This window comes from Chiloscyllium punctatum, chromosome 12 (assembly GCF_047496795.1).
Source record: "Chiloscyllium punctatum isolate Juve2018m chromosome 12, sChiPun1.3, whole genome shotgun sequence".
In the NCBI taxonomy this organism is placed as follows: Eukaryota; Metazoa; Chordata; class Chondrichthyes; order Orectolobiformes; family Hemiscylliidae; genus Chiloscyllium; species Chiloscyllium punctatum.
The window spans coordinates 17772110-17796045 of NC_092750.1; the positions used below are offsets into that span (position 1 = coordinate 17772110).

General features: G+C 40.6%; 1 protein-coding gene across 2 annotated transcripts in view; it reads left to right on the forward strand.

Moving 5' to 3' along the window:
• slc38a3b (solute carrier family 38 member 3b) overlaps positions 1 to 23936 on the forward strand; it is a 136709-nt gene that overhangs the window by 96186 nt on the left and 16587 nt on the right. For both annotated transcript variants that reach the window (XM_072581937.1, XM_072581936.1), the window contains exons 11-14: positions 309 to 388; positions 3064 to 3164; positions 9529 to 9653; positions 13492 to 13636. In XM_072581937.1, the coding sequence (XP_072438038.1) occupies positions 309 to 388; positions 3064 to 3164; positions 9529 to 9653; positions 13492 to 13636 (451 nt within the window). The remainder of the gene's footprint in view (positions 1 to 308; positions 389 to 3063; positions 3165 to 9528; positions 9654 to 13491; positions 13637 to 23936) is intronic.

A 23936-nucleotide genomic window follows, 5' to 3' on the forward strand; every position in this document is an offset into this window, starting at 1 on the left:
TGAAGTACGAGACATTCCAGAATTTGTCTTTTGAACGTATTTGAAGTCCTTTGCTAATAGAAAACCTTCTAACTTATTAGGGCTTTTGCTTTTAAACTACATGCTACGGGATCTCCCATTGTATAGTTTGCAGCAAAGTAGAGAACACAATGTTTAATATCATAATTCCTCAATTGAACTATCTCTTCAATTGAGGAATAATAACAAAGCTGGAGCCTATAGGGGTGGATCTAATGTTGCAAGTATCTATCTCCCATTTTCGTGGTTTGGTTTAAATAAATTCAAAGTTCTGTCTCTCTCATTTGCAGACTGCATATACCATTCCCATCTTGGCTTTTGCCTTTGTCTGTCATCCAGAGGTATTGCCCATCTACACAGAGCTGAAAAAGTATGTATGCATGGGATTTTCAATTGGTGTAATGGATGCAATTTCTCGAGAGCTGAGCTACCAACAGGGGTGCACTTTGAGTTCTGTCATTATTGAAAATTTTATGATCCGTCTCTTTTTCCATTGTCTAGAAATGATGTCTCAATGTTAGCAGAGATAGATAGATTCTTGACTAACAATTGAAGTCTAATTGTATAGAAGGTAACGAGGAATGTGCTTATGAAATCAGCCACATGTTTATCAATGGCTGAATGGCCTTCTTCAGCTCCTAATTCATGTGGCCACATGCCCAGTGTGGGATTTCCTCAGGGTTATTTAGAATTCATTCATGTGATGTGGATGTTGCTGGCATTAGTTGCCTTCTATAATTTCCCAGAATGCAGTTCACATTTTACTACACACTATGGAATCACCTAGGTGAAAGTGGGTACTGCAGATGCTGGAGATTAGAGTCAAGATTAGACTAGTGCTGGAAAAGCACAGCAGGTCAGGCAGCATCTGAGGAGCAGGAAAATTGACATTTCAGGCAAAAATCAGGAATCAGATACTGCCTGATCTGCTGTGCTTTTCCAGCACTACACTAATCTAGATGGAATCACCTGTAGACCAGGTAAAGATGGAAGAGTTCTTCTCTAAATGAGCATTAGCAAACCACATGGGCTTTATACAACAATCAACTAACTTTTCCTTTCATTGCAAACTTTATTATATACCATGGTAGGATTTGAACCCATTTCCCCATAACATTAGCCTGAGTTCTGGATTAATTACTGGATTAGTGGTGCTGGAAGAGCACAGCAGTTCAGGCAGCATCCAACGAGCAGCAAAATCTTTTACCTTCTGGATTAATTAGTCCAGTGACATTACCGTGATGCCAACATGGCTCCAATGTTGGGAACTCTGCCCACATGTGAGGAGATTTTGCAGGCGTAGCAATGTCAGGTTGGGCTTTTTCCAATGTACGTTTGTCAACAAGCAATTCTCTCACTCCACTAAATTAAGTGAGGAGAGAGTCATAGGCAAATGGAATGCCCTGGTTCGGAATTGTCATGGGGAGTGAACCTTACCTGCAGATGTGCAGAAGAATCTTAAAGATTGAGCTGGATAAAGATCTTTAGGGGATGAGGAACATAAAGAATGGTGGTACCCAGCAGACAAGAAGCCTTTGTCTGTCATCTGGATGTATTGCCAGAGGAAGGAGAAACTAAGCGACAGCTTGGAGTTAGGGGGCTGGAAAGAAAGAGAGATTCTAAAGCTTCCTTTTTCCTAAGAATTCTAATAGAAAATGGGCAAAAAAACAGAGGCACTTAAAAGGAGGGAGGCGCAGGAAAAGAAACAAGGTTCTATTTTCAAACCTAATTTGGAAGAGCGAAAGTAAAATTAATCAATTTTCAAAGAAAATGAGAGATAGGAGAAAAGATTAATACTACGGACCTGATCCTATCTGTGTGTGAATAATGCATTTGAGTGAGTTAAAATTGCACTTATATATCACTCCCATTTTTTGATATCTCCATCAAACGATATTGGGGTAAAAAGGGTTACTTCTCATGGTTTCTTTAAAGTATAGTGGTTTTGGGCAAGGCAGTGGGGAGCTAAGGTGCTAATCAGCTTACTCTGATGTCATCTTCTCAAAGACTGTAAACAAACAATATTTTGGTATGTCACAGCATTTTAATGAGTAATCTGTACTCGCAACATTGCAAGTCCTCTTTTTTGAACTGTAAATCACAAAATATAAATGACAATTACTGGGATATATGCCGATGATGAAGATCTGTTAAGGTAGAATTCTGTGCAGACTGTCATGTTTTTGAAGAGAAAGATGGATTTCACCAACATTGAGTGGCACAGTGTCTCAGTGGTCAGCACTGCTGCCTCACAGCGCCAGGGACCTGGGGTCAATCCCAGTTTCAGGCAACTGTCTGTGTAGAGTTTGTGCATTCGCCCTGTTTCCTGTGGGTGCTCTAGTTTCCTTCCATGGTCCAAAAATGTGTAAATTAAGTGGATTGGCTGTACTAAATTGCCCATAGTGTCCAGGCTAGGTGGACGAAGGGAAATGCAGGGTTACTGAGATGGTGTTGCGGGGGTGAATCTGAATGGGATACTCTTTGGCTGTTTGATGGGCTGAATGGCCTGGTTCCACACTGTAGGGATTGTATAATGAAATATTTGGAAATGCAGTAGTGGTAATTAGAAATCATTTCCCTAATCAAGGGAGACTATCCATACAGGTTGAACAACATAGTGTGTTCCTTATTTTGTATCATTATGTGAAGATGGGTTGCAGTGTTGGCATTAAGTCAGTTTGGATCTAACTGCTTATTGTCTATTTATATCATTGTGAAGCCTTGTAGCTTATCCCAAATATGTCTCCAATTGATGGCTTATTTGGAGAGATGAAAGGCACAAATATCTGATTCCGATCACCCTGGGGATCCTTAGTTACGTCTCCAGGCTATACAATTGTGAGCAAACATGTGTCAGTGTGAATCAACTCTCAGGAAAATAAAATGTTCAGAGCATTTATAGCTGAACATAAAAAGCTATCTTCAGCAGACCTAAAGTTGTAATTTCCAATGTCTAGTGAGGGGATATGTGGAATTTTGTTCTTTAATGAGAATTCCAGCAGCTTTTTGGTGTTTTATGTCTGACACGTAAAACTTGTATTTCAGCCCCTCCAAGAAAAAAATGCAGCATGTGTCGAACATCTCTATTCTGGTTATGTACCTCATGTATTTTCTCGCTGCACTGTTTGGATACTTGACATTTTATGGTGAGTTTAAAAATGTGCACTTTTGCTCAATTATATTCCACATTATGTACAAAAGTATGTAGTAACTATACAAGATATTAGCGTGAACTTAATTACAATAAAGAAGCCTTATTGATGGTTTTCTCATCATCCTTTCCTGTTTACCTAGACTTGGGTCTATTTCCATGATGTATGACCCTATGACCTCTATTTAAACTGATCTTCTCATAAATACCCTGATTAAAATTAGATACAATATTAACAGCGTTCTTACCAGCATTGTACAGATTTCCACCACAGCCTTTTCAGATTTTGTTGCATCTGTACCTTGCTTTTAAGAGAATTCACCATGTGCTGTGGTACACAATATTGCAGGTTCACCTGATAGTTAGTCTGTTCACATACACGCACGCATGCTCACACACCCAAATGGTTTGCTGTAATATCTGGTTTATGACTTATCATGTGTTTTACTATTTTAAATAAGCTAGCCTACTGAGTTAATCAATCCCTGACAGCGATCGATTATTAGACCATCATCTTTAAAAAACAGATTTGTATTCCACTGATCTTTATGCATTTTCACTGTCAATATTGGGAAGCATGTGAATTCCTCAGTATTTAATTATGTATTCCTTGTGTATTTGCATTTGCTATTTTTAAAGTAAACTTAAATTTGAAAAAAACATATTTAATATGACATGATATTAAGACAATGGCCTAGGTTCTGTGAACTCTATATCACGTCCCTTACATAAGAATTTTCCTATTTTCCTCAGAAATGTTTCTGGACTCACCAGCTTCCTGTTTTACAGATCTTTCTTTATCCCACAGCCCTTTTATTTCAGCACTGGCCCCTTGGTGGTTCAGACTATCAATGACTCCAGAAGACTAAATGTAGTTCACCAAAGCTGTGTGTGTGATTTTGAGTCAGGGACAAGGAGATAGACATAGCAGTTTCTGTGTTTCTCTTCAACAAATCCACCATGCAGTACCTGACTATTCATTTTAGCAGTCAGGTTATGTTAGCATAGGTTCATAAGGAATGAGGAACTGTAGCAACTAGGTGAGAACTTCTGCACCTGTATTCCTAACACACTTTGACATCCAAACCAGTAGCTAAATAGAGGCATACAAAATGATATCTCCTGCCAAAATAATTTATTTCAGCAGCATAAGACATGTTGAAATTTGAGACCATTGACAATTCAAGTCTGAGCATTTCACAAGACTGGCTTGTCATTTTGTGCAAAGGGATTTGTTCCAATCTCAGTGCATTTATCAACTATATTCATCTCCATCGGATTTGAGATCCAGTGAAACCTTTACCTTCTCATTTCTACATATTTGGGGTTCATTCCCAAAAAGTGTGGTTGTGTCCTGTACTGCTAGACTCTTATTCTGTCACCTGATCATGGTGTGCACAGAATCATACAGTACAGAAAAGGCCCTTCAGCCCATTGAGTCTGTACCACCAAAAATACATTGCTATCTACACTAGTTCCACATTCCCACACCAGACCCATAACCTTGAATGTTACATTTTAAAGGTTTCCTGCCTCAGCTACCCTCCTAGATGGTACATTCCAGACCCCCATCACCCTCTGGATGAAAGACCTTTACCTCAATTTCCCTCTTAAATCTCCTGCCTTTCACTTTAAAATTGTGGCTTCTTGTTGACTCTTCAACAAAGGAGAATAGCTGTTTTCTATTCACTCTATCCATGCCCCTCATAATCCTATACACCTCTATCAGGTCTCTCCGCCTCAACACCTCTGCTCCAAAGAAAACATCCTGAGCTTTTCCAGCCTCTCCTCCATTCCAAACAACTTCCTGGTAAATTTCCTCTGCTCCCCCTCCAGTGCAATCACATCCTTCCTACACTGCAATGACCAGAATTGCATACAGTACTCCAGCTGTGGCCTAACCAAAGTTCTGTATGGCTCCAATATCACCTCATTGGTCTCATAACCTCTGCCATGACTGATAAAGGCAAGCATTCCATAGGCCTTTCTAACAGTTCTGGTCGCCACATTACCAAGAGGATGTGGATGCTTTGGAGAAGGTGCAGAGGAGGTTCACCAGGATGTTGCCTGCTATGGAGGGTGCTAACTATGAGGAGACGTTGCGTAAATTAGAAGTATTTTCATTGGAAAGAAAAAGTTTGGGGGGGGACCTGATTGAGGCCTACACAATCATGAGAGGTGTAGGCAGGGTGCATAGCAAGAAACTTTTTCCAGAGTAGAGGACTCAATTACTCGGGGTCACGAGTTCAAAGTGTGAGGGGAAAGGTTTAGGGGAGATGTATGTTCTTAATGCAGAGGGTGGTGGGTGCCTGGAATGCATTGCCAGCAGAGGTGGTGGGGCAGAAACGATAACATCATTTAAGATGTATTGAGACAGATACATAAATGGGCAGGGAGCAAAGGGATCTGTATCCTTAGAAAATAGGCAGCAGGTTTAGATAGAAGAACCTGATCGGTACAGGCTTGGAGGGCTGAAAGGCCTGTTCCTGTGCTGTAGTGTTCAATGTTCTACCCTGTTAACCTGTCCTGTCACCTTCAAGGATTTATGAACAAGCACCCACAAGGGGTCCTCAATTAACCGTGAATATCAGGATAGTCATCTACCAATAGAGGTACCAATCTCTTGCCCATTCTGAAGAGCTCTGAGTTCTGAAAAAATCATATCAAACTTGAAACGTTAACTCTGTTTCTCTCTCCACTGATTCTACCTGACCAAGGTTTCTCAAACATCTTCTACATTTGTTTCAGATTTCCAGCATCCACAGTACTTTTATTTTCTTTCCCCTTCTTGCCTTCTTTTGATTCTAACTCTATGACAGTTGAATTCTGTGCCCTCTCACTTGCACTAGATTTTAGTTAATGGTTGTTTATTACCTGCTAACTCATTGCATTAAATTTGCTGATTTCTGCTAGTTCTTGACAACCAAATGAACCAGCAAATGGAAATGAGACATTTTGGCTTAAAAGGTACGAAGAAAATAATTAGGTCTTTTCTGTGAGTCAGTTTAAGAATCACATCGAGTGTAACTATGAAAATTCGATTACCAACAACATCTTACTCTCCCAGCTACTGGAGAACTCATAAGAATGTATAGGAAGTTTGGGGATAAATATTAATGTGGGAAAATGGTTACATTTGACAGTGAAGCTGTACCATTTAATATTTTGAGTTGGTACCTGAAATAATTCCAAACAGGCCAGGATCTGCAACCAAGTCACCCTTTATTTACACATGAACAGTCCTTGACTTTAGTATTGCCTCACACAGAGTCAACTTCCAGAGAGTCAGCATCTCTGACACTCCTTTTATATCTGTCAGCCAGGGCTTCCTGATTGAACCAGGTTAACAGCCCCAATCAGGGAACTCATATTCCAGTTGGCTGACCTCTTCCCAATCACTACAGTTCCAAATTTGATGTTACAAAAGTGCATAATCTTTTAATGCTTGCTTCACACATGTCATTTACACAGTGCCAGCTGTGGCCGATTTGGTGGCATCTTGCCTCTGGTTCAGGGTCACACTTCAGCAATTTGAACACCTGATTCAACCTGAGGCTTCCATCAAGGGAGCACCACCCTGTGCATTAAGAACAGTCTTAAAGATCCGATGTTAAACTGAGGCCTTGCATCCCTATAGCTGGGGAAAGGCAATTATGATACAATTAGGCAAGATTTAGGATGCATAGGATGGGGAAGAAAACTGCAGGGATGGGCACAATTGAAATGTGGAGCTTATTCAAACTACTGCATGTCCTTGGTAAGTATATACCTGTTAGGCGGGGAGGAAGTGGTCAAGAGAGGGAACCGTGGTTTACTAAAGAAGTTGAAGCTCTTGTTAAGAGGAAGAAAGAGGCTTATGTAAAAATGAGACGTGAAGGCTCAGTTAGGGCATTTGAGTGTTACAAGTTAGCCAGGATGAACCTAAAGAGAGAGCTAAGAAGAGCCAGGAGGGGAAATGAGAAGTCTTTGGCAGGTAGGATCAAGGAAAACCCTAAAGCCTTCTGTAGGTATGTCAGGAGTAAAAGAATGATGAGAGTAAGATTAGGGCTTGTCAAGGACAGTAGTGGGAAGTTGTATGTGGAGTCCAAAGAGATTGGAGAGATGCTAAGTGAATATTTTTCGTCAGTATTCACACAGGAAAAAGACAATGTTGTCAAGGAGAATACTGAGATACAGGCTAAACTAGATAGGATTGTGGTTCATAAGGAGAAGGTGTTAGCAATTCTAGAAAATGTGCAAGTAGTTCAGTCCCCTCAGCTGGATGGGATTCATTCTAGGATTCTCTGGGAAGCTAGGGAGGAGATTGCAGAGCCTTTGGCTTTGATCTTTATGTCGTCATTGTCTACAAGAATTATGCCAGAAGACTGGATGATAGCAAATGTTGTTCCCTTGTTCAAGAAGAGGAGTAGAGACAATTCTGGTAACTATAGACAAGTGAGCCTTACTTTGGTTGTGGGTAAAGTATTTGAAAAAGTTATGAGATAGGATTTATAAGCATCCAGAAAGGAATAATTTGATTAGGGATAGTCAGCACAGTTTTGTGAAGAGTAGGTCATGCCTCACAAACATTATTCAGTTCTTTGAGAAGGTGACCAACCAGGTGGATGAGGGTAAAGTGGTTGATGTGGTGTATATGGATTTCAGTAAAGTGTTTGATAAGGTTCCCCATGGTAGGCTATTGCAGAAAATACAGAGGCATGGGATGGAGGGTGATTGAGGGCAGTTTGGATCAGAAATTGGCTGTAAGAAGACAGAGGGTGGTGGTCTATGGGAAATCCTGAAGTTCAGTTACTAGTGGTGTGCCGCAAGGATCTGTTTTGCGTCCACTGTTGTTTGCCATTTTTTATAAATAACCTGGACGAGGACGTAGAAGGCTGGGTTAGTGAATTTGCAGATGACATTAAAGTTGGTGGAGTTGTGGATAGTGCAAGTTGAGTTTAATAGCTCCTCATTGAGGTTAATAGTTCCTTTTGCCAGGTTACAAACAGACATAGATAAGCTGGGCTAAGAGATGCCAAATGGAGTTCAATGTGAAAAAGTGTAAGGTGATTCACTTTGAAAGGAGTAACAGGAATATAGAGTACTGGGCTAATAGAAAGATTCTTGGTAGTGTAGATGAGCAGAGAGATCTCAGTGTCCATGTGCATAGATCCCTGAAAGTCGCCACCAGATTGATCGGGTTGTTAAGAAGACGTACAGTGTGTTAGCTTTTATGGGTAGATGGATTGAGTTTCGGAGCCATAAGACCATGCTGCAGTTGCACAAAATTCTGGTGCGGCTGCACTTGGAGTATTGTGTACTGTTCTGGTCGCTGCATTATAGGAAGGATATGGAAGCATTGGAAAGGATGCAAAGGAAATTTACCAGGATGTTGCCTGGTATGGAAGGAAGGTCTTATGAGGAAAGGCTGAGGAATTGAGGCTCTTTTTGTTAGAGGGAAGGTTAAGAGGTGACTTAATAGAAACATTCAAGATGATCAGAGAATTAGGTAGGTTGGACATTTGGAGCCTTTTTCCTTGGATGGTGATGGCTAGCATGAGAGGATATAGCTTTAAATTGAGGGGTGATAGATATAGGACAGATGTCAGAGGTACTCTCTTTATTCAGAGAGTAGTAAGGGAGTGGAATGCTTGCCTGCAACAGTAGTTGACTCGCCAACTTTAAGGCCATGTAAATGATCATTGGATAAATATATGGATAATAATGGAGTAGTGTAGGTTAGATGGGCTTCAGATTGGCTTCACAGGTCGACACAACATCATACTGCACTGTTTTGTTCTATGTTCGGAGGTGACATTAAAAAAAAACTGTGGACAAAGTGCTGTAAAATGGGATTTGACTGAGTGGCTTGTTTTGTGGATGGCACAGACTGATGGGCCAAATGGCCTTTTTCTGTGCCATAAACTTTCTTTGATTCTAAGGACAGGCTTGTTCTCCCAAACATCATGAAAGTAGTTGTGCAGAAGAGTTGTTTTAACTTGAAATGTTACTCTGGTTTTCCCTTCACAGAATCTGCCAGACTTGTTCAGTCTTACCAGGATTTTTTGATTTTGTTTTACATTTGCTTTTATTTTACTAAAATAGACAATCTGTTTATGGGACCTTGTTATGTACAAATTAGTATTTCCTACATCACTGTGGTATTTTATTGGCTGTAACGCACTTACTGATGTAAAAAAAAACAAAATAAATGCAACTTTATTTTTCCTGCATATTATCTGCTTTATTAAAGGCTGCTGAGCACATTAACAAAGAAGACCAAAGGCACTCTTCCTATTAACATTGATATGATGTTCATAATCAGATATTTCTACTCCTATCATCTACAGTTGATGTGATATTCCCTTTCTTCATTACAGACAGAGTTGAGCCAGAGATGCTGCATACATACAGTAGGATTGACCCTTTCGATACACTAATTTTGTGTGTCCGTGTGGCTGTGCTGATTGCGGTAACCCTCACTGTACCCATCGTACTCTTTCCGGTAAGTGTAAGCATCAGTACTTGTGCTGCAAATCGTACTTTTACCTGGTCAGAATTGGGCATTCTTTTTACTAACAGTCTACATTGTGAAATATACGGCTTAGGTATTGAACACACCAGTTTTTCTTTCTCACTCATAATTATTTCCTTTTTAACATTCCTTTCATACTCACCATTTTATTTCCTACTTGAAGGTTTCTCTTGCAATGTTTTTTCTCTTTTCTCATTGAGGTTAATAACTCCTTTTTCCAGTCTTGGTACAGCACAGAATTCAAAAAACAAGAATCATGCACCTCAGCCAATTAACAACATTCTCCTTACTTGTTGATATCAAAAGCAAGTGTAATGCTAGCAGAAGTGCGTAATCCTAATTAATGGATTACTGGGATTTTCAACTTTGATGTACTAAAATATCAAAGTAGCTTAAAACCAAGAAAATCACTATTTATGACACTGTATTAAGGATAATGATAATCCCAGGTGATCCATATTATTCCTTGTTTAAGACTTCTCTTAAACCCCAAATCTTTGATCAAGCGTTTGGCTGTTGGCCCTAAAAGCATCTAATGTGACTTGTTGTTGAGTCTTGCTTCATAATGCTGCTGTGAAGTATTTTGAGAAGTTTTATTATGCTAATGTTACTGGAGAAGTACAAGTTGTTATTGTTGGCCTGCAGTTTATTGCAAAGGTATTGTAATTTACTCTGGGGATATATACCATTGAGGACCAATTTAAGTTGGTGAATAGCAAAGCAAAACACTTCCATATAAAGGTAGAAATGATTGCCATTGATGTTATCTGAAAATTATTAAGTGCACTGGATCCAAATTCCTAATTTTTAACATATTTTGAAAATGACCATCACAAAAGTAGTCAGCTCAAGAGTATCAACACAGGTATTACTCGTGTTATTCAGAAAGAAGGAATCTATAAAAACCTCTTGCCTAGCACATCCTACACAAAATTCCAGTTCCACCCTCACTGGTTGACATTCCTGGTGTCCAGTGATCCACTCAGTTATATAAACAAGTAGTTCCAGAAGAAGGACCAGCGTTACTTGTCTTTTGCTGCATGTATTTTGAATAGAAAGCAAATAAGAGCGCAAGAAATAGGAGGAGGAGTAGGCCATCTGGCTCACAGAGCCTGCTCTGCCATTCAATAAAATCATGGCTCATCTTCTTGTGGATTCAGGTCCACTTACCCACCCCCTCACTATAATCCTTAATTCCTTTACTGTTCAAACCTCTATTTATCTTTGCTTTAAAAACAGTCAGAAAAGCTGGAGATGAGTTCTAAATGTGGCATTGCCAGAATTGCCTAAATCCTCAAGAGTAATTCTGTTTTAAAGTGAAACATCTTTAAAAAATATATTGCCAACAATATCTTCAACTATAGCTCATCGCAGGTAAGTACTTAAGTCACAGGTTGGCAAGGCTGTGTGAGATAATGTCCTATTTCCACACTGTAAGGATTATACGATAAGATGGAATGGAAGCTGGTACTTGGGCTGGGAGTTTGGTTTTCACTGGAATTTTGCAGGAATCTTATGCATCACCGTTGATGTTTGCAGTATTTCATTTTGGGAACCCTTAAACATGAGAACATTGTTCTCTTCGTGCTATTTTCTCTGCTCTGTAAACCACACAGACACATGAGAAATTCTTGATATAAGACTATAAAGCAGCACAATTGTACTTATTGTGTAAGACCTTCCCCATCTATCCGCTCCACTGCAACCCCGACCTATCACCTTCTCCCTCACCTTCATCTATCTATTGCTTTCTCAGTTATCTTCCTCCCAATACCACCCCTCCTCCCGTTTATCTCTCAGCGCCCCCCGGCCCATAAGCCTCATTCCTGATGAAGGGCTAATGGCCGAAACATTGGTTCTCCTGCTCCTCGGATGCGGCCTTGCCTGCTGTGCTTTTTCAGCACCACACTCTCGACTGTGGAAGATAAAGCAAACCAAATGTCAGGTTTTATTTCTTGAAGGCTGGAACTGTCAGATTCTGCACCATCTGTGCTGAAACTTAGTTAGACCAGACTTAATTCTGTTTGCTATTTTGTAAGATGTACATTGAGGCACAGGAAAAATGTCCAGAGATGGTTCACAAGGTACTGGAAATGTGTGGAATGGATTTAACAGGCTGTGTCTGATTTCACTTGAAGAAAGACAGCCAAAAATTACTCATTAGAGGTCTTTTAAACGAAGAATGATTTTGATAGAGTCAATAAAGAGAGAATGTTTCCTCTTATGAGGAAGAGCATAACTAGGGACCATTAATGTCAAATAGATACCAAAAGATTGAATGGGAAATACAGAAGAGGGTTGTTTCCACAAAGTGTTATAGTAGATTTAGGTGAAAATAGGGGAGGATGCTGGAGTGGAGGCTAGCCCAAACATGAACTGATGGGCCAAATGGCCTGTTTCTGTGTACATATCCAATGCAGGTGAAGAAGTTACACTCATTTAAAGTAATAGTGTTAACTTGCCAAATCAATGTGAGAGTGTCTTTGTCACGTTAGTAAGTACAATTGTGCTGCTTTATTATCTTGCATCAAGAATTTCTCATGTGTCTGTTTGGTTTACAGAGCAGAGAAAATAGCAGGGAGAGAACAATGTCCTCATGTTGATCCCAAAATGAAATACTGTACTGCAAACATCAACAATGATGCACAAGATTCCTGCAAAATTCCAGCTAAAACCAAACTCCCAGCCCAAGTGTCAGCTTAAGTTCCATTCCATCTTATCATAGAATCCCTACAGTGTGGAAGTTGAACATTTAGCTCATTGAGTCCACACCACCCCCTCAAACCAGACCACTCCCTCCATGCTATCCCTGTAACCCTGCATTTCTCATGACTAATCCACCTAGTATACACATCCCTGGACAAGATTGGCAATTTAGCATGGCCAGTCCATCTAACCTACACATCTTTGGACTGTGGGAGGAAACTGGAGCACCTGGAGGAAACCCACACAGACATGGGGAAAAAGTGCAAACTCCACACAGACAGTTGCCCAAGGCTAGAATCAAACCCATGAGGCAATTATCATTGCTACAACTCTTTGCAGCTAGAGATGCAATTTGAGCAGAGACTGGCGTGCAAATTTTGAGGATTGCCTAAGAGGTTTTGAAATGTCTGCGGTTCCTTTCGGTTTTTGTTGTTGATGCCAGGAAAATCCAGGCTCCCTGGGAATCGGTTATGCCAGGAAGCCCATTCCACAATGAAGCCAAGTGGGAAAAGGTTTAACTGGTTTTGTGTTCCTTGTTGTCATTCTCCATATTATTTTGGCATACAATCCAGAACAATGTCCATAGAATTTGTTTTATTGTCAACCCATTGAAATATTTATTGTTTAAAGTTCAGGAATATTAAATTAGTGCCAGCATAGTTTTGAAAAAGTTCACAATTTAGTCCTGCAAATTAATATCCTTGTAGATGTTGGGACTCCAATGGGGACTGTACTCCACTGTTGCCCTAAACTACTGTTAATAAATTTGTGACATTTGTGCATTGGGATAAGCTTATGCAGCACAGACAACACTTTAAAAATTTCTGTTATCACATTTACCTTAAAGCAGAGGCTATGCTGCTACTGGATTAGCATCAGAGAAACCACTTTTACCATGTTGATAGATACAATCCTAATAGATAGAAAGGAGAATTGCATTGAGGTTGATTGGCTTGGACTCTTTAATGGTCACGGAGAACACAGTAGTCTTCAATGTTCCATTATCCCAACAGCTGAAGGATATGTCCACCAGAGGCAGAAATGGAGGAATATTTCTGGTGCTTCTTTTTAAATCTTTTCTGTAATTTTTTCTTGCTCATAGGTGCGCCGTGCTATCCAGCAAATGCTGTTCCAGAACAAACCCTTCAGCTGGCTCAGACACATTGTCATTGCTGTCTGCCTTCTTACTTTGATCAACCTACTGGTTATCTTTGCACCAAACATACTTGACATCTTTGGAGTTATTGGTAAGTGAGAGGCAGCTACTTGGAATAGCTGAGCGATGGAGAAGTACGATGCTGTGATAATATCAAACATTTGGGAAGATGGTCTAATCAAAGACACCCTATAACATTCCTGACTAACACAGTCCCCTTCTATTTATAAACCATGTAAACACTACTAGAGTAATTTTTGTTCTATAATGTATATGCATTTCTGCTTTCTTGCTTATGGAGACCCGATATGTTGCGTGGGCATAATTATATCCCTATTGACTCATTGTTTGTCTGAGGTCTTTAAGAACAACAGAAGAGCTTCCCATCAAATAAAAAATACACTTTACTGAATCTGGTTGTGAGTGAAGCAATGCAAAGGCAGGAACGATAGCACAGTAGGTAGTAAAGCCTCAAATGCCTTGCTATAAAATGTATAGGAGCTCACAGTTTTGTACCTGTGATGCGCTGAGTGCTATAACAGAAGTCCAGTCTGTAAGATGGTTGACTGAGCAGGGAATGTGAGTCAAAGGAGAGTTGGCCTGGACGCTTATATTTCAGATTGTCTCTGTCCTAGGAGATCAAACTGCTTCGTCTACTCGGTTGACCTGATGTCAGGCCTTTCTTTCAGGGGAAGCGGTGAAAATTTTGTTGCTGTTGAGGTGCTCTGTCAATTCTCAGGATAACTGTCTCCTTATCTCCCTAACTTCAGGGTTAGATATTTGGGTGAGGCTGTCTGAGTAGTAGCACACTGCCCTGAGTCAATGAGTTGTGGATTAAAACTCCCAGACTGACCCTTTGGTGCAGCACTGAGGGTGTGCTGTCTTTGAGGTGAGACACCAAACTAAAGCCCATTTTGCCTGTTAGGTAGACATAGAAAATCTCATAAGATACTAACTTAAAGATGTGCATGACAGTGCTTTGGCCAACACCTACCTGCCGACCTGATGTTGTTTGTGGGATCTTTCTTTTTGCACATTGGTTGCCTACAAAGTTACTCCATTAGGCAAAAGTGAGGACTGCAGATGCTGGAGATCAGAGTGGTGCTGGAAAAGCACAGCAGGTCAGGCAGCATCTGAAGAGCAGGAAAATCGACGTTTCGGGCAAAAGCCCTTCATAAGCCCTTTCCTGATGTGCTTTTCTTGCACCACTGTAACCTTGACTACAAAGTTATTCCATTACCTAAATATACTTCAAAATTGATTCATTAGTTGGAAAGCACTTCGGAATGTCCTGAGGTTATGAAAGGTGTTGGACTGAAATGGTTAACAACATCAGCTCAACACCACTCTAGGATGCATATTTAGAGATGGCCAGCAATGTCCACTTGCTATGAATAATAAACATTGGTTATTTTCTCGAGGCATTCTGACCATATATTGACCTGACCATCCCTCACCCTGGTACCAACAGCTTGTGACCTGTTTATGTCTCATCTCAAGGTCTCCTACGTTCCTTCAAATGTATTATTGAATTGAATTTAATTTAATTAACTTTATTGTCACATACTCAGATGACCTTAGATACAAGGTACCTAGGTACAAATTCTTCAGAACAAGTTCTTAGGAAAAGAATTAAAAGAATAGAGCAATATAAAGTTCTGAACAACAGTCCTTCAATCCAGTCCACACTGGCACCTAGCCTCTCGCCCATGCCTGGCCTCGACTCCAAACCATTTAGATAATAAAGACGTGTATATTGGGGGAGGGGGAGGAGGAACAAATGATGCACTTTCACTTTAACCAAAAGCCTTACATAGAGTCACAGAGCCATACAGTACAGAAACAGACCCTTCGGTCCAACCAGTTCATGTCGAACATAATCACAAACTAAACTAGTCTCACTGGCCTGCTCCTGGCCCATATCCCTCCACAACTTTCCTATTCATGTACTTATCCAAATGTCATTTAAGTGTTGTAATTGTACCTACTACATAAATTCATTTCAACAAGTTGCAAGTCTCCATCTATATTACTGCAATGAGCTGTGTCTTCCCACCACTGCCTTATTGTGTAGTTATGAAAAAGTCATTCCAGATTCAAAGTGTCAACTCTATTTGTTTCTCTGCACAAATACTGCCAGAGTTTCTCCAACATCCTTTATTTTTGTTTCAGATTTCCACCATCTGCAGTATTTTACTTTTGCTCATTACATGGCATCTCTTTATAACAATGCTTGTTTAAATTGGTCTGGGTCTTCCCTACAGAAGAACTATATTTGTCATGACTGGATTGCATGTCAGCTTCTAAAACCACACGTTAGAGAATATATTTCAATTCACATCCAAAAAGGAAACACTTCAATGTTTGGCACACCCTCACATTTTGGTCTGAAGCAGCTGAGGATTTCTGAAGTCTTTGAGCTATACGGAGAGGCTGAATAGGCTGGGGCTATTTTCCCTGGAGGGTCAGAGGCTGAGGGATGATCTTATAGAGGTTTATAAAATCATGAGAGGCGTGGATAGGGTAAATAGTCAAGGTATTTTTCCTAGGGCGAGCGAATCCAAAACGAGAGGGCAAAGGTTTAAGGTGAGAAGGGAAAGATATAAAAGGGACCTAAGGGGTAACTTTCTCACGCAGAGTGTGGCATGTATATGGAATGAGCTCCCAGAGGAAGTGGTGGAGGCTGGTACAATTACAACATTTAAACGGTATTTGGATGGGTATATAAATAGGAAGGGTTTAGAGGGATATCGGCCAAATGCTGGCAAATGGGATTGGATTCACTTAAGATGAGTCAGCATGGATGAGTTGGACCAAAGGGTCTGTTTCCATGTTGTACATCTCCTTGACTCTAAGTGGGTCAATGGTGGGACTGTTTTACTCAGTACACAGCAAAATATGTTGTCACAGGCTTGGAGGGCCGAAGGACCTGTTCCTGTGCTGTATTTGTTCTTTGTACTATCAGAGTAAAACTGCACTTTTCCAAACACGTTCACCATCCCTGACATTCTCTGAGCCTCTGCTCGTGTGTTGTATGACCTTGACCAGGGTAACATACGATTGAATTCACAGGCTGTGAGTGATCCAAGTGTCAGCATGTTTATTATTAGGGCAAGCAGATTGAGCCTATCTGAGGCCAGAGCCTTGGGGGCAGCAATCTCTCTGAAGATCAGTTTACGTACTGTTGCAATATGACTTGTTATATTTATTTAGTGTATGCGCCTTGGCCCCAGTTTCCCTGCGTTTTAACTGCAAGCCAGGAGCAACTTCTATTTAAGACATCAACCATTTCCCTAAGATCCAGACCCTAACCCAAACCCTATTATTGATTTAAAAAAAGAAACTTTAGCTAAAAGCTAGGTGATATACAAAGGAGCCATGATTATTCAACCTCCTGTTATACATGGTCGTGATTCTCTGCCAACTGGGCTGATGGAAGTTCAGGATTCAGATCAGACTGTACAAGTCTTTCCAACTAGGCTGCAATATTCGGTCTGATTTGGTGTACACTTCGGTGAATCTTTTGAGCTGTTTCAACCAAGTTCAAGTCACTGTTTTTCCTGTCCTAAACCCAACGAATCAAGCATGCTTTTCAGAATCTTTCAGGTTAGGTTAAGTGGAGTGAGCCATCATTGTTCAGACCAGAGATTCCAAAATGTTTTGACTTGGTCTGTTGCTATGTTCCCATCCATCGCTGCTCCAAGTTTGCTCAGAGGCTGGAGTTAGTCATTTATCAGGAGGGTAGTCAGTGAGGATAGTTGGGATCAGTAGTAGGACCATTGGCTTTGTCTGCTCGACTTAGCGACTTGGATTGTAGAGAGCACAATTTCAGAATTTGCAGATGGAGTTATTGGGAACCATGAGGAGGATAGTTTGGATACATTGTTGAAATAGGAGAAAGTGAGGACTGCAGATGCTGGAGATCAGAGCTAAAAATGTGTTGCTGGAAAAGCGCAGCAGGTCAGGCAGCATCCAAGGAGCAGGAGAATCGACGTTTCGGGCATGAGCCCTTCCTGAAGGAGGGCTCATGCCCAAAACATCGATTCTTCTGCTCCTTGGAAGCTGCCTGACCTGCTGCGCTTTTCCAGCAACACATTTTCAGCTACATTGTTGAAATAAGCAACATGAAGTTCCAATGCAGATTAACCTGTCCTCTCATTGAAGGGGCCCGCATTATTAGGGTGGTATCTCTATCCTGCAAGTTCTCCCTCCTCACATGGATACACATTGTTACCCAGGTAACTACCATCCTAGTGAAAATGAGACCAACCCTTGTCACCTTCCTCAGGACAAATATGAAGTGATTGAATGTCATTAGGAAAGTGTCAGCAGTGCAATGGGTTCATTCTCTGCCAGTTTCTGAGCTCTTTGGCCAAAATAGTGCCACTGACCCCATGGAGTGGCAAGTCACAGCCCCTGGGGCCTATCCCATGTCCCAACTCCTGATGAAGCAGACCACCATTCATGTTGCATTTAATGAGAGGAAGAACTATCTTTAAGCTGCAAAACCCTCTTCCTCTTTTCTGTACCATTATCTGTTATGATAGGCAGAAGCAAGGTGCCTTTGTTTTCATGGGAAGTGAGACTAACTGGATTGCTAGTCAAAAGAACCAGCACATGTTGTGGGCCAAGTGACCTGCTTTGGTGACTATTTGATGAGTCTGTGACCAGGCCCCAAAATTGGAGAATATGGCCACTTATGAACATGAAAAAGTGGAAAAAGAGTAGGCCACTCAGCCCTTTGAGCTGCTCTGCTATTGAGTAGATCATGATTTTAACCTCAATTCTACATTCCTGCATGTCCTCAATAGTTTTTATCGCCTTGATAATCAAGAACCAATCTCCCTCTCCTTCAAAAACTTTGAAGATTCTATGCCCACTGCTTCTTGAGGAAGGGAATCTCAACCCACTAAGAGAAAAAAATGTTTCCTTATCTCTATTTTAAATGGACTCTCCTTCAATTGAAGTTATAGAGAGATTAGATTGCCTACAGTGTGGAAACAGGCCCTTCAGCGCAAACTAACCCTCCAAGGAATAACCCACCCAGACCCATTTACCCCTAACTAATGCACCAAACACTATGGGCAATTTAACATGGCCAAATCACCTGACCTGCACATCTTTGGACTGTGTGAGGCTGAAATTGAACCTGAGACCCTGGTGCTGTGAGGCAGCAATGCTAACCACTAAGCCACCTAGATAAGTGAGCGGTTGGATAGGCTGGTATTTTTTTCACTGGAGCATAGGATACTGAGGGGTGACCTTATAGAGGCCTATAAAATTATGAGAGGCATAGTTAAGGTTGATGGCCAACAGCTTTTTCCCATGGTAGGGGAAATCTAAAACTAGAGGGGATAGGTTTAAGGGGAGGATACAAAAGGGTCCAGAGGGGCATCTTTTTCACACAGATGGTGGTGAGTGCCTGGAACAGACTGCCAGAGGTAGTGGTGGAAGTGAGTACACATTTGACATTTAAGAAACATTTAGACAGGTATATAGATGGAATAAGTATGGAGGGATATGGATCAAATCAGGCAAATGGGGCTAGTTTAATTGTACAAACTGGACAGCATGGCCAAGTTGGGCCAAAGGGCCTGTTTCCACACTGTAAACCTCTATGACTCTATTGCAGTCTTATGTATATATGAAAAAATTCAGAGTATGCACTCATGTCGAAGTTGCACTGAGTTCACACGTTATTTTCACGTTATTTTCAGCATCACACCTAGCTGACAATTCCATTACTGCTTTTAAGCTTATCCCCTAACTGATTGTGAGCAGTGTTACACAGTTATATAGTACGTATATATGATGTTGTATATTTTCCTTTCATTACCACTTCTGCTCTTAATGAATTCCACATTTGTAACACAGTTAGGAAGTGATTCACTAGAAGGTACATCAATCAGGAGTTCCATCTGGATTGTATTAGTGTCCGATTGTCTAAATTGAGAGAGAAATATCAGGTTGGGTATTGCACTGTCTAAGCAATATGACGTCAAGGAAAACTTCTGTTCCAGCGAATTTTTGGAAAAGCTTGATCAGCGTAAGCTCTTCATAAATAAGATGCAGATTCCCCACCCCTTCCAACCTCCAAAGACATTACCTCAGCTTTTCCACAACTTGGTCTGCTGCTATAAAATAATATTTTGGTTCGACTGAGTTGTGAAGGTGTCATCAGTGGACTGAATGGAACCAGGCTTGGCGATGGAGTCTGGTTGAGCTCAATTAGCATTCGTTAGTAATACAGTCATCAGTCCACACCTGGGTGGGAGTTCTTGGCCTTCCTGACTGTTTTCATACTGCAGCTCTCACAGAGTCTGTGTTGTCAGCCACTCTTTCTGATCACTCATTTAACAGGCCTAACATGTTACCAGCTTTTGAGTTAAACAAAAACCCCAGGGGGGAGATTAAGGAAAGTTAAATTGTCAGACACTGCGCATTCCAAACTTTTTTAAATAAAAGACGAAATGCTGGCAGTGATAAAGTCTGAAAGAAATGGATGCTTTAAAGTTCTTGGTTGGGACCTGCTGTTAGATCAAAGGTACACCTGAAACATTAACCCATTTTTGTCTGTCAGAGGCTGTTCAAGACTGTGTCTTTTTACTTTTGTGCTTTTTAAAATTATGGACTGAAATGAGAAAAAAAAAATTCAAAAAAACAAGGATTGCTGCATGGTTTGAAAGATGAGTAACCTGAAATTCATGGTAAGCATTATTTAAATACCTGCTTGAACATGCGATAATTGAAGTGTTTGCAGACGAACTGGAGGCAAGTGTTGTTTACATATGGAGCTTTGGTTGACAAAACAAAGTTGATTGGTCTGTGGAGTCATGAGCAGTTGTCAATGACAAAGGATTTTTGCCTGCCATAGCTATATGTTTGTTTCTCTACCTCCTGATGCTGCCTGGCTTGCTGTGTTCTTCCAGCCTCCTGCTTGTTTACCTTGGACTTCAGATTCTGTAGTTTTTTTTTTGACTCTTGAAGTTAGGAATAAGATACAGAGAGAAGTGATTAGATATCCATCAACTCAGGAGTGTTTCTCTGTTGTCTGCAGTCAAATTCTACTTTAAACCGGAAGAAACCCAGTTTATCTTTCATTCATCAGTTGTTGTAAGCTGAGACTTTCAATTAATGTTAGAGACCTTTTCTAAGTGAAGCAGCCACCGTCTGCCTCTTACAAACCAGTGGAAGCTTTTGGACAAGGAAGCTGAGAAGAAACTTGATCAGCAAGTGACACCTCAATGGATCTTGTGAACAAAGGGGATTGAATTGCTTTTCCAATTTCCCATGTGTATTTTTTCCGTGTCTGTCTTTATGTGCATGTGGTGAGTTCATAAGGAGATTAGAATTTTAATTAGTAGTGTTCTATGCTAACAGTTTAGAATGGTTTACCTGTAGTTACTGTTTCGAACTCCAGATATTTGAATGCACAATGGAAACCAGCATACGTCAGGGCAGAAACAAGGGAATGCTGCAGTATCAAAGGTACAGTCTGTCAAATGAGTCATTAAATCAAGGTCACATCTGCCCACTTGGTAGTAACAAAACATTGTGGCATAATTTGAACAAGAGCAGGGAGTATTCCTGAAGGCCAGGCCTCTTGTAATAAATACTTCTTGTTTAGAATAGAAACCTGATCTGAGATTTTGATCAACCTTGATCAGAAGTTCATGAAAATTGGGGATTTTATGTACCTTCTAAAATTGGTGTAATGTCTTCAGGATAGCAGGTTTGATTTCCAGTGTGCTTCCCCGGTGACTTGTGACCCTTCCTACAACACCTCATGACCATTTGCAACCACATCCACAACTGTTAAGACCCAAAGCTAATGGAATGCTAGCCTTTATATCTCGAGAACTGGAGTACAAGGATGTAAATGTTATACAAAACCCTGGTTAGACCCCACTTGGAGTACTGTTAACAGAAGACAGCACACCTGAGGGAGGACATATTGGTCTTAGAAGGAGTACAACATAAGTTTAAGAGGCCTATTTTCTTGAGAATTTAGAAGGTTAAGGGTGAACTGATTGAGTCTTCAGGATATTAGTAGTTAAAGTTAAAACAAAGAATTGTGGATGTTGGAGAATTGAAATCAAAACAAGAAATTGCAGAAGAAGCTCAGCAAGTCTGGCAGTATCTGTGCAGAGAAATCAGAGTTAATGTTTCGGGTCCAGTTATTTCTCATCAGAACTGTTCTTTGGACATTAATTCTACTTTCTCTCCACACCTGCTGCCGGATCTGATGATTTTCTCCAGCAATTTCTGTTTTTGTAGTTAAAGATAAAACATTTCCACTAGTTAGGGATTGTAGAACTTGGGGCCACAGTCTGAGAATTAGGGGCAGACCATTTAAAAGAGATGCTAGTAAGCACTACTACAAACTTAGGGTGGTAGATGTTTGGAACTCTCCTCTACGATTGGCAGTGGATGCGGGCTCAGTTGTTGTTTTAGATCATTTTTGTTAAGCAAAGGCATTAAGGGACATAGCCCAAAAGTGGGGTTAAGCCACCAATCAACCACGATCTGATTGACTAGTGGGTCAGGCTCAAGGGGCTGAATGGCCTACTCATTTTCCTATGTTCTTAAAAACTCTGGCATTCCCTCCCTGCCTTGCTCTCTTCCATTAAGACACTTTTTAAAACCCATTTCTGTGACTAAGCCTCTGGTCATCTGACCCAACGTCTCCGTGTGTGTCTCAGTATCGCATTTTATTTCACAATGTCCTTATGAAGGAGGTCTTGGAGTGCACTGGGCAATGTTCCTACGTCAGGGCTAGACATTCCAGGTTCAAATTCTAGTGCAGAACATGATGACCATGGAAGGTGCACTTGTAATCCAGCCTGTTGATTGTCAGCCTGTAACTCCTTCCAACAAACCTGTTAGCAAGGGCTAAGGTGGGGAGGAGAGTTCCCTGGTCAGCATCCTGCAGAAAACACTGCTGTACTTGACCATGAGCATGGACTAATCTAATGGAAGTCTAGGCCCAAAACTTGGAAACACAGACTGGAGTTAACACAGACATGCTGAACAATCTTATGAAGCATCTAAGCATGTCTTACTATGTTAGTTGCACTCAACAAATGTGGGTTGTTGTTGTTTAATTGTTCAGTCCCTCTAAACCAAAACTTGACATCTCCAGATTACTGGAATTTTCTTATATTTATCACCTCTTATCTTACACAAATTTGGAACAACCATTCAAAATCGATTAATCTTACAGAGCTACAGTGTAACATAGCAAAGTGCTGTAGATTCATTGTAAAATATCATTGCAATTAGAACCTAATACATCAGGGCAGCAAAGAAGCGTCAGATTTCTTTGAGAAAATTATCTCTGTCCATTTCACTTTCATGTTAATTGGGACCTGATTTGTAGAAATTGCACAGTGTCAGTGTGACTCAGTGATGAAGCATCCCTCCATTCTGAATCAGTAGTTTGTATTTTCAAACCCCACTCCAAGTACTTAGTGCACAATGGAAACTAGCACATTAGTGCAGAAACAAGGGAATGCTGCAGTGTCAAAGGTGCAGTCTGTCAAATGAGTCATTAAATCAAGGCCACATCTGTCCACTTGACAATAATAAAAACTTGTGCCATAATTTGAACAAGAGCAGGGAGTATTTCTGAAGGCCAGGTCTCAATCTGAAACAATTTACTAGAATGCTACCTAGATTGGAAGGTTTGGGCTATAAGAATAGGCTGGGAGTTTCTCCCCTGGGAGACCTTATAGATGTCTATGAGATCATGAGAAGCATAGATATGGTAGATAAGTGACAACTTTTTTGCCATGGTAAGGGAGGGCATAGGTTTAAGTGAGAGGTGAGAGGTACAAAAGGGCCCAGAGAGGCATTTTCTAATGCACAGAGGGTGGTGTGTGCCTGGAATGAACTGCCAGAGGGAGTAGTGGAAGTGATTACAATTTCGTCATTGAAGAAACATTTAGACAGGTACAGAGACGGGATAGCATTGGAGGCATATGGACCGAATACAGACAAATAGGACTAGATTAAATTGTGAAACTGAGCAGCATGGGCAATGCTGGCTGAAGGGCCTTTAATATTGCTGTAAACCTCTATGACTCTATAATCAATGCCAAAAGCAGGTGATTTGGTATTTTCTTTCAGTGCTGCTGATAGAATTGCACTGTATGTGACTTCATTGCATCACTTTTGATATCACGACAGTGACAATGTGAGTGAAGTGTAAAACTAGTCATGGTAAATCGAAACAGTTCACTTTACATCTAGCATTGATGTCATTGCAAATAAAATTGGGAAGAGTTGGAAAACAAAGTCCAAATCTGCTCCTACATTTCAAAACAATATTTTGTTTTCTGTCAGTAAATTTGAATGTTTTGTTATTGTGAAAAGTGTGATATGAATGGAAG